At 40.0% G+C, this 14,185-nt stretch overlaps 1 protein-coding gene across 2 annotated transcripts in view; it reads right to left on the bottom strand.

Annotated features, from left to right (window-relative positions):
• Positions 1-10,727, bottom strand: part of LOC135524523 (zinc finger CCHC domain-containing protein 14-like) — a 47,035-nt gene extending 36,308 nt beyond the window's left edge. For both annotated transcript variants that reach the window (XM_064952123.1, XM_064952124.1), the window contains exons 1-2: positions 9,336-10,727; positions 1,041-1,167 (exon numbers count right to left, since the gene is read on the bottom strand). In XM_064952123.1, coding sequence (XP_064808195.1) covers positions 1,041-1,167; positions 9,336-9,977 — 769 coding nt within the window. In that variant the 5' untranslated portion in view covers positions 9,978-10,727. The remainder of the gene's footprint in view (positions 1-1,040; positions 1,168-9,335) is intronic.
• Positions 10,728-14,185: the final 3,458 nt, after the last annotated feature.

Below are 14,185 nucleotides of genomic sequence, written 5' to 3'. Positions count from 1 at the left end.
TTGTTTCTTTCTGGCTGTACATGCATACAAGTTGTCTATTCAGGCCTATGGCAGCAAATATTTACAAATAATGTACTAAGGAGAAGAAGAACAATCTGCTACACCCCCTCATAACAAATACCTCATTACCTAAGTGACACTCGAGTAGAGTAAAAGTTTTAAACATCATTCCACATAGCAGTGGAACTGTTCAGTAGTATGTACAGTGTGAAGGAGTGAATGGGAGAATGAGAAGTATGAAACAGAGGATGATGGGAGATTCCTGCAGCAGCTGCTCCCTCCAGACTGGAGCAGCGTAGCAGTGTGTAAAACATAACACTGATGCCCTTCATGGCACACGGCCAGCACTCCCTCAGGTTGAGAACTAGATTAATGAGCAACCTTCTCTCTCTCCTTCTGATTGGGGGAGGGCCATATGGCAATCATGCCTCCACATTCCTCAAGGAGCCTGATTGGTCGATATCGGTATTTCAGCATGTGGTTTCTTGTTCTGGGTGCATGTGTGAGTGGCTGACACAACTACAAAGCATGATCTGTCTGACAACTACCAATGTAAAATCTTAATTTCAGCCAGTTTGCTTCAAAAGGAAAATAATCCTTCAGCAAAAGGAAATTATTATGTGGATTATAGTTAATGGATATTTTTTGCAGGTGTTGATACATTTTTCATTAGGGCAAAGCAAGTCTGGCATTTTAAAGTGGACCCTACAAACTTTAGAATACTTTTTAAACCTTGAATACACTACAAGTTTGCATTTCCAGCTATGCAGGAAAATTCTAAGCAACAAATGAGTGATCAAATTAATATCCTACATCTGTAACTGAACTGCTTCCTCCAAAGACATGTACTGTATGAGCAACAACACCTGTGATCTCAAGAATCCCATAGTACTTCAGATTCCCATGTGTGACGTTGTTGGAGTGAGCCTTGACCCTTACTGTTTCTGTAATGTCCTGTCCTTGTCTCATTCGTATATAGAGTAAATTAGTGTGAGAGAGTTCTGTGGATAAGCGTGACAGAGAAAAGTTATGTTTCTCACCTTTGCTGTGTTTCCCAACGTGCACCTTGACTGGCAGCTCCTTGCATGAGAGAGATGGCATGTGAGGCATGGATTCTGGGACAATTCCCTCGTTCCCTCGCCCTGCCCCGACCTCTCGGTGCAGTGTCTGTGAAACATGGGTCAAAGGTCATGTCAAGTTGGTTAATATCATGGTCAGAGGGTGAGGGATTACTAAACCTTCAGCACCTTGACTGTCATTCAGACTGCCCTACTCACTCACTGTCATATAATCATCTCCCTCATGTATTATGCCTTACAGAGGTAAGATACAGGATCACACTCACAGACTTTTGGAAATCACTGACTTTATTTGAAAATGACCTTTGATGACATCCTATGGGGGATTTTCTTAGGACACGATATTTTTCAAAACAAAACAAAATCATTGTTATCACATACAATGCCTTCTGAAAGTATTTATACCCTTTGACTTTTTCCACATTTGTTGTGTTACAGCCTGAATTAAAAATGTATTAAATTTAGATTTTTCTTTGTCACTGGCTTACACACTATACCCCGTACTGTCAAAGTGGAATTATGTTTGTTTTTTAGGTTTTCAAATGAATTTAAAAAAGAAAGGCTGAAATGTCTTGAGTCAATAAGTATTCAACATTTGTTATGGCAAGTAAAAATGTGCTAAACAAGTCACATAATAAGTTGCAGGGACTCACTCGGTGTGCAATATAGTGTTTAACATGATTATTAAACGACTACTTTATCTCTGCACCCCAGAAATACAATTATCTGTAATTCCAAGGAACAGTGTGTAGATCTCAGAGATATAATTGTTATGAGGAATACAGTGCCTTCACAAAAGTATTCACACCCCTTTACAATTTCCACATCCTTTTGTTGTGTTACAGTCTGAATTTAAAATGTATTAAATTGAGATTGTGTGTCACTATCTACACACAATACCCCATAATATCAAAGTGGAATTTTGTTTGTAGAACATTTTAGAAAGAAAGAAATATATTAAAAGAGAATGTCTTGAGTCAGTAAGTATTCAAACCCTTTGCTATGGCAAGCCTAGTTCAGGAGTAAAAATGTGCTTAACAAATCACATAATACAGTGCATTCAGAAAGTATTCAGACCCCTTGACTTTTTCCACATTTCGTTACGTTATAGCCTTCTTCAAAAATGTATTAAATCGTTTTTTCCCCTCATCAATGTACACACAATACCCCATAATGACAAAGCAAAAACAGGTTTTCAGAAATGTTTGCAAATGTATTAAAATTCTATTTACATAAAGATTTAGACCCTTTACGTCGGTACTTTCTTGGAGCACCTTTGGCAGCGATTACAGCCTCGAGTCTTCTTGGGTATGACGCTACATGCTTGGCACAACTGTATTTAGGGAGTTTCTCCCATTATTCTCTGCAGATCCTCTCAAGCTATGTCAGGTTGGATGGGGAGAGTCCCTGCACAGTTATTTTCAGGTCTCTCCGGAGATGTTCGATCGGGTTCAAGTCCGGGCGCTGGCTGGGCCACTCAAGGAAATTCAGAGACTTGTCCCAAAGCCACTCCTGCATTGTCTTGACTGTGTGCTTAGTGTCGATGTCCTGTTGGAAGGTAAACCTTTGCCCTAGTCTGATGTCCTGAGTGCTCTGGAGCAGGTTTTCATCAAGGATCTCTCTGTACTTTGCTCCGTTCATCTTCCCTCGATCCTGACTAGTCTCCCAGTCCCTGCCGCTGAAAAACATATCCACAGTATGATGCTGCCATCACCATACTTCAATGTAAGGATGGTGCCAGGCTTCTTCCAGACGTGACGTTTGGCATTCAGGCCAAAGAGTTTAAGGATGATCAATTGAAACAGGATGCACCTGCGCTCAATTTCATGTCTCATAGCAAAGGGTCTGAATACTTATGTAAATAAGGCATTTCTGTTTTTTATTTTTTATACATTTGCTAAATTTTATAAAAAAACTTTTTTGCTTTGTAATTATGGGGTATTGTTTGTAGATAGATGCAGATACATACATACATGTTATATACATAACAAAATGTGGAACAAGCGAATACTTTCCGAATGCACTTTACAGGTACATCCTTGATGAGAACATGCTTCAGAGTACAAACGACCTTAAACTGGGAGGGTGAAGATTTACGTTCCAACAGGACAATGACCCCAGCATACAGCCAACACAACACTGGAATGGCTTCAGAACAAGAATGTGAATGTCCTTGAGTGGCCCAGCCAAAGCCCATACTTGAATCCTGTTGAAAATCAGTGGAAAGACTTGAAGATTGCTGTTCACCGCCACTCCCCATCTAACTTAACAGAGCTTGAGAAAATCTGCAAGGAATAATTGAAGAAAATCCCCAAATCCAGATGTGTAAAACTTATAGACACACCCAAGACTCAAAGCTGTAATCACCACCAAAGGTGCTTCTACAAAGTATTGACTCAGGGGTGTGAATACTTACAGTACCAGTAAAACGTTTGGACACACCTACTCATTCAAGGGTTTTTCTTTACTTTTACTATTTTCTACATTGTAGAATAATAGTAAAGACATCAAAACTATGAAATAACACATATGGAATAATGTAGTAACCAAAAAAGTGATAAACAAATCTAAATATAATTTAGATTATAGATTCTTCAAACTAGCCACCCTTTGTCTTGATGACAGCTTTGCAGACACTTGGAATTCTCTCAACCAGCTGAGGAATAAGGAATAACTTTATACATGAGGAATAGTCTTGAAGGAGTTCCCACATATGCTGAGTGCTTGATGGCTGCTTTTCCTTCACTGTGCAGTCCAACTCATCCCTAACAATCTCAATTGGGTTGAGGTTGGATGATTGTGGAGGTCAGGTCATCTGATGCAGCACTCCATCACTCTTCTTCTATGGTCAAATAGTCCCTACACAGCCTGGAGGTGTGTTTTGGGTCATTGTCCTATTGAAAAACAAATGATTGTCCCACTAAGCGCAAACCAGATAGGATGGCGTATCACTGCTGAATGCTGTGGTAGCCATGTTGGTTAAGTGTGCCTTAAATTCTATATAAATCACAGACAATGTGACCAGCAAAGCACCCACACATCATCACAACTCGACAGAAAATGTCTGTATTGACTGACCTTCATTTCTTGAAGTAATGATGGACTGTTGTTTCTCTTTGCTTATTTGAGCTGTTCTTGCCATAATACGGACTTGGTATTTTACCAAACAGGGTTCAGTTTTGACTTAAATCTGCTTGAAAATCTACAGTTGAAGTCGGAAGTTTACATACACCTTAGCCAAATACATTTAAACTCAGTTTTCCACAATTCCTGACATTTAATCCTAGTAAAAATTCTGTACCCCTACCATGTCACAACACAATTGATTGGCTCAAACGCATTAAGAAGAAAAGACATTCCACAAATACATTTTTAACAAGGAACACCTGTTCATTGAAATGCATTCCAGGTGACTACCTCATTTTTTACCTTAATTTAACTTAGGCAAGTCAGTTAAGAACAAATTCTTATTTTCAATGACGGCCTAGGAACAGTGGGTTAACTGCCTTGTTCAGGGGCAGAACGACAGATTTTTACCTTGTCAGATTTTTACCTTGTGTCATATTGCACAACTTGGATTCATAACATATCATACAAATTGCAAAATTCGAAACATATCACATGAAATAGATGACGTAGTACCAGGGCTCTAAATAAATTCATTGGTAGGTAGGAGCACCAGAAAATGTTTTACTTTACTTTGTACTGCAAATGACTGTCCTATCGTTCTTAAATTGTCATCCGTTGTTACTTTGATGATGTAGAACGCATCACTAGAGAGTGGGCAAGACATTCGAATAAAAACATATTTAAATTATTGTATTCAAAAGTGCAACTGCAAACATATTTACATAGGTGATTAGTTTTGGACAAACAAATGTAATATACAAAACAGAACATTGATTGTATGCAAAAGTGAAACAAACATATTTATACAGGTGATTAAAACATAACCTTTATTGTATTTAAAAGTCCAACCACAAACTGTTATGATATACTGCATTCAGCTAACAGATAGAAAAATTATACAAACTATGTAGCTAATAATAGTAATGTAACATGCTGACTATGAACTGATACGTGGATACTGAAATAAATGTTCAGTCTCCAGTCACATGAACAAATCAATTTCTTTGATCTAGAATCTACCTTATAAAACAACTTTATTTTAGGGTTAGATTTTAGGAGCGTCCCAAGGATGGTGCCAATAAACCTTGTTCCATATGTCGGGTTGATTTGAAATCCACTATTTTTCTGGGTGAGTAACATCAGTCTGAATTTGGTGAAGGCCATCTCCTCTTTGGCAATGCGGTAAACGGTGATACATTTCATCTCTAGGTTAGTTAGCTCTGCCTGTTGACCGGCTTGGCTGTCAAATACGGCTGGTAGACATAGGTATGTTGCTCCAGCCCGTGCCCCGATGTACTTGTCCCGGCACTTGATGTGCTTTTGGCTGAAAGTTATATTTTAGCAAAAACTTGTGTTTTAGATTGTGGCAATTAAGTCCTCCCTGCTGCTATTACTCCACACGTCCGACAGTACTCACAGAACATTGTGCTCACAGAACATTGTGCAGCAACCCCTCTAGAAACATGTAGATATTTTTATTTTTCTGAGGAGTTGGTCCAGTAGCAGCATCTGCTACATTGTCCTCATCATCATCATCTTCTTCTGGTTGTGGTTGATCATTTCATAATTTGTTAAAGAAAGCTTCAATTGTTCTTAACTGACTCGCCTAGTTAAATAAAGGTAAAATTCCACGCGTTGTTCTTGCTAGCTAGCTTGCTAGCTAATGTCATTAATTAGCTGACAGAAAAGGGTGGCACAGTTCTAGGGGAAGAATTCTGCGAAAAGGGTTGTGACTGGTGTTTGATTGGTTTAATTAGCTGCATTTAAATATTTGTAGCATTATGATTGGTTATGATTTGTAAACAATGTTTCAGTCTGTCTTATTTGAGCAGTGAAGAGAAGAGTGTTGCAATGAAATATTCTTAGGCATTGCTTTTTTATTGGATATTTTTTTTGCTCCCAAAATTAAAGTCCTGTTCGCACAGCAACATTTTGGACACACTTTTGAGCCCTGTGTAGTACACAAGTGGATGACTTAGTACAAAAAAACTGAGGCCATTTTGAAATTATACAAAAGTTTGAGAGTGCATCTTTAAGTGAAGAAAAGCTGTCATTAGTAAAAGGTTACCACAAATACGGCAGCTGATTCGCAGAATATTATAGCTATTTTGCAGTATCATATAGTCTATATTGATTTATACGTTATGGCCATAGACGGTGTATTGTTGTGACACACTGAGCAGGTGTCTGTGCTGCTTGCTCTGTGATTAGGTATCATGAAAGGCTGTCAAGACAGCTAGGGGAGAGTAATAGCCACTGCACTCTGAACTAGGGTCCTGTATTTTGGTTAATCATGTCACATGACCTGGATTTTTATTAAAGTTTTTTCAACAAACTGTCTTATTTTCTTTTTCTTTCAGACGGTCAAGCACCATCCTCAGATAATTGCTTTCATTTTTGGTTCAATTCTAATTTCTGTCAAATTATCAAATCTATGTCATGTTACATGATAAACCAAAACACAGGGCTTTACCTATAACTAACTAGTTTCCTGGAAAGGAGAGACGTTTTAAAAGATCTGTTGAAAGAGACTGTCGTCCTGCTTGTGTTTACATTCATATGCCCAGTAATCTTATTGCTTCTGTAATTATTTACATGTACCGGCAAAATGTCTTAGCTAAGGTTGTGCAGTCCAAATATCTTCATTCCATTTTGTATGTATTTTGCATCTTTCCTCTTTGAAGCCCTGTAAGTGGTGAGGCTGATGTGTATAAGAGCAGAGGTAAAACAGCACACGTGCTCAACCAAGCAGCAACAGCAACACACAGACGAGCTCTGAAACCAATTAAGCGTTCTTTACAGTGTGCTACTGCCACATCCGCATCCATTCCTGCCAAATCTGCTCTTTTTCTCAGGGGAAAGGGAAGGTCCTGCTGCTAGGAGAGATGCTAGCTGCCTGGGCTAGATTTAGAACTGAAATGGACATGGCAGTAGCACAGGTCATGGCAGATGAAACACCACTAAGGAGTGTGTGTGGTTTAGCTATGTTTCATGTCTGATCAGGTTAGGGTTACCGTAAAGGCTTCTCCGAACAGTCAGAGAGAGCAGCAGTTAGACTAGAGCTTCCTGGTGATTCACTGGAGGGTTGAGTCTCTCTCACACAGGATTGATTTCAGCATTGAGAAATGTGCTGACCTGCACTTAATGGAGGCCAAGACCAACAAAACACTAAATACAACCAAGTGCTTTCCTTTGAGCTGCCAGGGTACTTTCCCCTCAAACACATGTTTGAACAGCCCTGTGTGTTTGCTGGGTGTCTCTGATTCAACACATTGACAAACAGGCACTTGTAATGATCCTGCCTTTGTTTAAAAATAGAAAAAAGTTAACCTGTCTCTGTGTGCCAATGTATTCAAATCCAATTGAAGTAGTAAGGTTAACTTTTCTTTTGAAGCATTACATTTAGCCATTTATGTGTTCTTCATTCTTTCTCTCTCAAACAAACACACATACATATACACACACACACACAAAACACACACTGTAATATTGTAAATAGAAGGGTAATGACATTTCCAGATGTTTCTTGAGGTGTTTATTTTATCAACAATAATATTCCTGATGTATGACAAAAGACCCTTAAAATGGCATAATATAATTTTTAACTTTTTGCAATAAATGTCACTAAAAGCAAAGAAAGCTGTATATTTTGTTAACAAGGTTTCATAATCCCACATTGCTGTGTTAACATCTGGTTGTCCAAAGAGGTAAAAAGTCATGCTGAATCTACAGACAGAGTGTATGAGTGAATGTTCAGGACACCAATGGTTGAGGACAACAGACAGATATGCCCCTGGGGGGACCAGCAAAAAGCATGTTTGTTTAGTTCAATTAATTCCTTTTAGGTCACATTTGTTAGTAGTGGGAAATTCCATGATAACAGAATGACGCTCAGACTCAGATAGTTCACGTCGAAATGTATGTCATACCAAAACCAATAATTGCAAAGTTAAACAAACCATACAACTATTATGCACCAGGACCACTTCAAAAAATGTCCATGAAGACTTAACAAAAACACACTTGAAGAACAGCGCAGATGCAAATTTTGATAACAGAATGTCGTTTTGTGCTGTTTGTGCAGTCATTGTGTTACCAAACTTTGCATCTGCACTGTTCTGCAGGTAGCCTTGTGGTTAAGAGTGTTGGGCCAGTAACTGAAAGGTAGCTGGTTCGATTCACTGAGCTGACGAGGTGAACAAATTGCTCATGTAAGTTGCTCTGGATAAGAGTGTCTGCTAAATGACAAAAAAATAGTAAATGTGTTTTTGTCAAATTTACTGTGGAAATGATTAAGTCGTCCTTGTGCATCAAGTTATATGGTTTGTTTAACTTTGCAATCGGTGGTTTTTGTTTGACATACATTTTAAAGTCAACTATCTGAGTCTCGGCATCATTTCTGTTATCGTAGAATTGCCCTAGTATGTCTCAACATGACCTAGAAATGGGGGAAGGGCTAGAATGTTATCATTCTCTTCCTACTTTTGGAAAAACCCACACAAGTAAAAGGTGTAGGTGCATTAGCGTAATTACAGTGTAACAACAATCTATAGCGTAATTACAGTGTAACAACAATCTATAGCGTAATTACAGTGTAACAACAATCTATAGCGTAATTACAGTGTAACAACAATCTATAGCGTAATTACAGTGTAACAACAATCTATAGCGTAATTACAGTGTAACAACAATCTATTCTCAATCAGTTATAAATAATGTAGGCCAACAGTGTATGTACAAAAAAAATGTCCCCTGGTATGATAATTTCATCCAAAAGAGGGTACAATAGCTGCCTGTCCCACAAGATGCATCACTCCCAGAACCAGAACAGTGTAGGGAGCTGTTGAATGATTCTGGTTAGCCTCCTAGCACTGACACTCACTTACTTTTTGGCTTGTTAGGTACACTCTTAGAAAAAAGGGTTCCAAAAGGGTTCTTCGGCTGTCCCCATGGGGGAAGGGTTCTCATATGGGAACCCTTTTAAGTTCTAGATAGCACCTATTTTCTACAAGTGTAGGCTATCCTAGAACTTTGTGTTTTGGATGGTTGCTCAAACTTGTAAGTGGCACAATACCATTCATATATCTGGCCATCAAGTGACAACAGGCAGGACAATATATTACCTACCTTATGAGAACATGGACACCCGACCTGACAGGAGTCGAGGGTGGGCGCAGTGATGTAGGTTGGGATGTTAGTGGCGGGAGACAGGGTGGCAAGCGCTCCAGTCCCGTCGCAGCCACCAGTCCCGGGCTGCTGCTCTCCACAGGTGACCTGCAGGATCTCCTGGATCTGGGTCAGCTCCTGTCTTAGCACCTGCTTCTGATGAAAGCTGAAAGCCGGGTGATTGGATGCCATTGTGAAGAGGAGAAGGAACTGCTCATCCGTTTGTCCATCGTTGAGCTGCAGGCCGTAGTTGTTTATGATGATGTCGATGTGCGTGAGCGTTCGGAAGAGAACACCCGCGGCCTCTCGATTGTCGGAGTTGAGAAGTGCAAGGGAGATAAGCAGCTTGCTCCTCACGACCTCGTCCGTGATGTTGGTAAGGTTCGAGAGGTCAGCGGGGTTGTTGGCTTTGATCTCGGCATCCCTGAGGGAGTGATAGTCCTTGCGGGCTAAATCTTCCAAGCACGACCCGAGGAAGCGTAGTTCGATGGGAACACAGAGGTCCAAAAGCCCACAAATGAACTCAGCTCTCTGGGCCGAGTTCAATATCGAAAACCAGCGGTAGACCCCTTCCCTTTGAACGGAGCATCGATTTTCAACCATTTTAAAATCGACTCACACGTTTAAACATGGATTATTTTGTTGATTGCGATTAGGCCTAACAATAATAAAATGGCAATACAAAAATTAGTCAAGACCAACCTCCATTTACGGTACAAGTAGCCTAACCTTTAAACAGAGAGCGTGCAGGAACCTGCCTGAACAGTTAGTAAACGTCCACCTGGGTCAATGACGCTGGTTATTTGGTTGACAATAATCGTATTCAATGTAGACTATCCACGACCATGAGTTTTCGGGAAAATAAATTACAGCACGTCGTCTTTCTTTGTTTACATGCCAGTTGCGACATTGTTGAAATATGTAACCAAAGCGATAATCACTATAAAGTCTATAAACAAAAGCATGAGTAGGGTTACTGTACTGCGAGGCTCAGCGTAGTATCCAGTCATCCAGGCTTTCTCGACCAGCCCTCCAAGGTCCCCACGTCAGTCGATTATGGAACAAGTACTACATGAAGTAGATTTAAATAACAAAAACACCATATGAGTATTACACACATAGATAATTTACTTCCAGTGTCAAAGGCACTACTTTCCGTTTATTCCCTGTAAGAAAATCATTTTCGATTGGAATCCGCACGGTATTCGTTGACATTCTGAGTGTCTGCCAATAAAGAAGACCATAAACTGCATGTAGCCTATAAACTATAGCCAGTAACCTAGGGGTTAAAGTTTAAACGCAAACGATTCAGTTAAATCCTATTGGTCGTAAACTCAACCAGGGACGCGTTCAGATTTGTTCCAGGCGAATAACAACAATTGGTGCTTTCAAAACAACTGGGAACTCGGAAAAAACGAGGTCAAATCATGACGTCAGATATCTTCAGGTCGGAAAACCGGAGCTCTAGAAATATGCCAGAGTTTCCGACAGCGAATTCGGAGTTGGATGACCGTTCAAAACTTTTTTCCCAGTTGGAGATTTCCCAGTTCTCTTGAACGCACTGAAGTCGGAGATTTTCGAGTTCTGAGTTCCCAGTGGTTTTGAACAAAACACATGTTTAGACCTATCCTTTTTATAAAGACCCCGTAGCTGTTTTGAAATGCAATTCAAGTAATACCCCCCCCCCCTTACATCCTGTCATATCCCTGAAATCGAAAAAAAAACAGCTGTGTAGTAACTTTGGTGCTTTAAAGACAAGTGTGAATTTAGGGGAAAACGAGGTCAAATCATGACGTAAGTCATCTTCAGGTAGTACAGTATGAGATCTAACAAGATGCCAGAGTTTCCGGCTTGCAATTCCGAGTTGGATGACCGTTCAAAATATTTTCCCAGTCGAAGCTCGTTTTTTTTCGATTTCCCAGTTGTTTTGAACGTGACATTAATTCCAAACTGCCAGCTAAACCCATCAGCTAAAAACATACACTTCGATTGGGTGTACTACAGCTTGTCAGTAACCCCAGCTGCTGGTGTGATTGGTCAGAAAAGTATCTGCACAAGCCTACACATCTTTTTCACATGCACTCATAATATTTACGTCTCCGATTTGGTAAACGAGAATGTACTTTGTAAAGCGCAAGTCAACCTCTAAAGTGTATGAGTTGAAGAAGTTGATTGTTTTTAAAACAGACACATATGTCATAATTTGTCTTCAAATGTCTTTGCAAACTGATATTAGTGTAAGAGGAGCAGCAGAAGAGTGAAGTTTGTGAATTTCTGGAATTGCCATTTTCATTGAGTCACTCTGTCTGTGTACGTTTGGTCCATGAACATGGCCTTTGTATATAGTTGAGTTGTACAGTAGCTTGTTCGGACTATGGCCTAAAAAAGTAGGCTACCCTTCTACGTCTTTAGAAATATATTATGCACACATATTTCGAATCTCTGCATTCATATGGATAAATATGCACTTGTTTGATGTTTGAGTATTATCTAATGGCATTTCCTTCCTTGACCTCATACAACTGGTAATCATAAACATTAAGGGCTATTTGCATATGGTAATCTTGAATTTCACCTAATGAGATTTTCAAGTTTTCTGAGCTTTTTGTGGGGCCTTTTCCCTGCTAAAATATGGCCTTGCACTTTCCATAAAAAAACAGTAGATGTCACCATTAGTTAAAGCTTTTTTGCACTACAGTACCAAAAACCTGATGGGTCAGCACACACACTAATAAAAATATATTCTCAAATATAGCATTTTCAAAATGCTGAGCACAGTGCACAAAGATATTCCAACTCAATTATATGCCAAATTCCAAATGTTATCATATGAAAGCACTGCATATTAAAGTTAATGAACTGGGAAGGGAAAGGAGATACTGAGTCAGATGCTCAACTGAATGCATTCAACCGAAATGTGTCTTCCGGATTTAACCCAACCCCTCTGGATCAGACTGAATATCACATTGAATAAAACTATGGATGAAGTACAAAGAAGGCATACAAACGTATGAGGTTTGCCTAACTGATGATATAACTGTGATGACATGTGGGAAGTGTAAATTGTGACTGTGTTAACATTAGCAGAGGTCACATGTCAGTGCACTCGGTTCAGCAGAGAGCAGCATAGCCAATCTCCCCTGATCGATCATGCTGATTCTGTTCTGCTGCCATCCCTGTTAGTATCCAAATCCCAACACACATATTCACTTAGGTCAGAAACATTCACAGATCTAGATTTATTTGTTTGCCTCCTTGCCCGTCCAACATTTCCTCATCTCCCACCCTTCTAATGCGACTAGCCCCGATGCTCCTCCCTCTTTTTCACCTGCCACACTATAAAGTTTCTCCCTGCAGGCGGTCACTGAGTCCGAGGTGCTAAAAGAGCTCCTTAAACTTGACCCCAAAAAAACATCTGGTTCAGATGTTTTAGACCCTTTGGTCTTTAAGGTTGCTGCCCCTATAATCGCCAAGCCCATCTCTGACCTTTTAAACCTGTCTCTTCTCTCTGGGGAGGTTCCCATTGCTTGGAATGCAGCCACGGTTCGTCCTTTATTTAAAGGGGGAGATAAAGCTGATCCTAACCGTTATAGCCCCATTTCTATTTTGCCCTGTTTATCAAAAGTGTTGGAAACACTTGTCAATAACCAACTGACTGGCTTTCTTGATGTTTATAGTATCCTCTCTGGTATGCAATCTGGTTTCCACTCAGGTTATGGATGTGTCACTGAAACCTTAAAGGTCCTCAATGATGTCACCATTGCCCTTGATTCTAAGCAATGTTGTACTGCTATTTTTATTGACTTGGCCAAAGCTTTTTATATGGTAGACCATTCTATTCTTGTGGACCGGTTAAGGAGTATTGGTGTCTCTGAGGGGTCTTTGGCCTGGTTTGCTAACTACCTCTCTCAAAGAGTGTAATGTATAAAATCAGAACATCTGCTTTGTCAACCAATGCATGTCACCAAGGGTGTACCCCAAGTCTCGATTCTAGGCCCTATACTCTTCTCAATTTACATCAACAACATAGCTCAGGCAGTAGGAAGTTCTCTCTCTCTCACTCTATACTCCTCTGTAAACTGGTCATCTCTGTATACACGTCGCAAGACCCACTGGTTGATGCTTATTTATAAAACCCTTTTAGCCCTCACTCCTACCTATCTGAGATATCTACTGCAGCCCTCATCTGCCACACAACACCCGTTCTGCCAGTCACATTGTTAAAGGTCCCCAAAGCACACACATCCCTGGGTCGCTCATCTTTTCAGTCCACTGCAGCTAGCAACTGGAACGAGCTGTAACCAACACTGAAACTGGACAGTTTTATCTCAATCTCTTCATTCAAAGACTCAATCATGGACACTCTTACTGACAGTTGTAGCTGCTTTGTGTGATGTATTGTAAGATGGCACTGACAGAGAAGTTCACCTCGCTTCAGATCCTTAGAAAACTATGCAGTTATGTTTTTTATGTATTATTTCTTACATTAGGGCACAAATTAAGGCACAAGTTGCCTTCCAGAGAGACAGAGATTGTAACAATCCCTGTTTCACGGAAACATGGCTCACTCGGGATATGTTGTCAGAGTTGGTACAGCCACCCGGTTTCGTCATGCATCGCGCCGACAGAAACAAATCTCTGGTAAGAAGAAGGGCGGGGGTGATTAACCTTATGATTAATGACTCATGGTGTAATCACAACAACATACAGGAACTCAAGTCCTTTTGTTCACCTGGCCTAGAATTCCTTACAATCAAATGCCGACCACATTATCTTCCAAGAGAATTCTCTTCAATTATAGTCACAGCTGT

The sequence above is a fragment of the Oncorhynchus masou genome, chromosome 31 (genome assembly GCF_036934945.1).
Source record: "Oncorhynchus masou masou isolate Uvic2021 chromosome 31, UVic_Omas_1.1, whole genome shotgun sequence".
NCBI lineage: Eukaryota > Metazoa > Chordata > Actinopteri > Salmoniformes > Salmonidae > Oncorhynchus > Oncorhynchus masou.
This window is presented reverse-complemented; position numbering and strand designations above follow the sequence as displayed.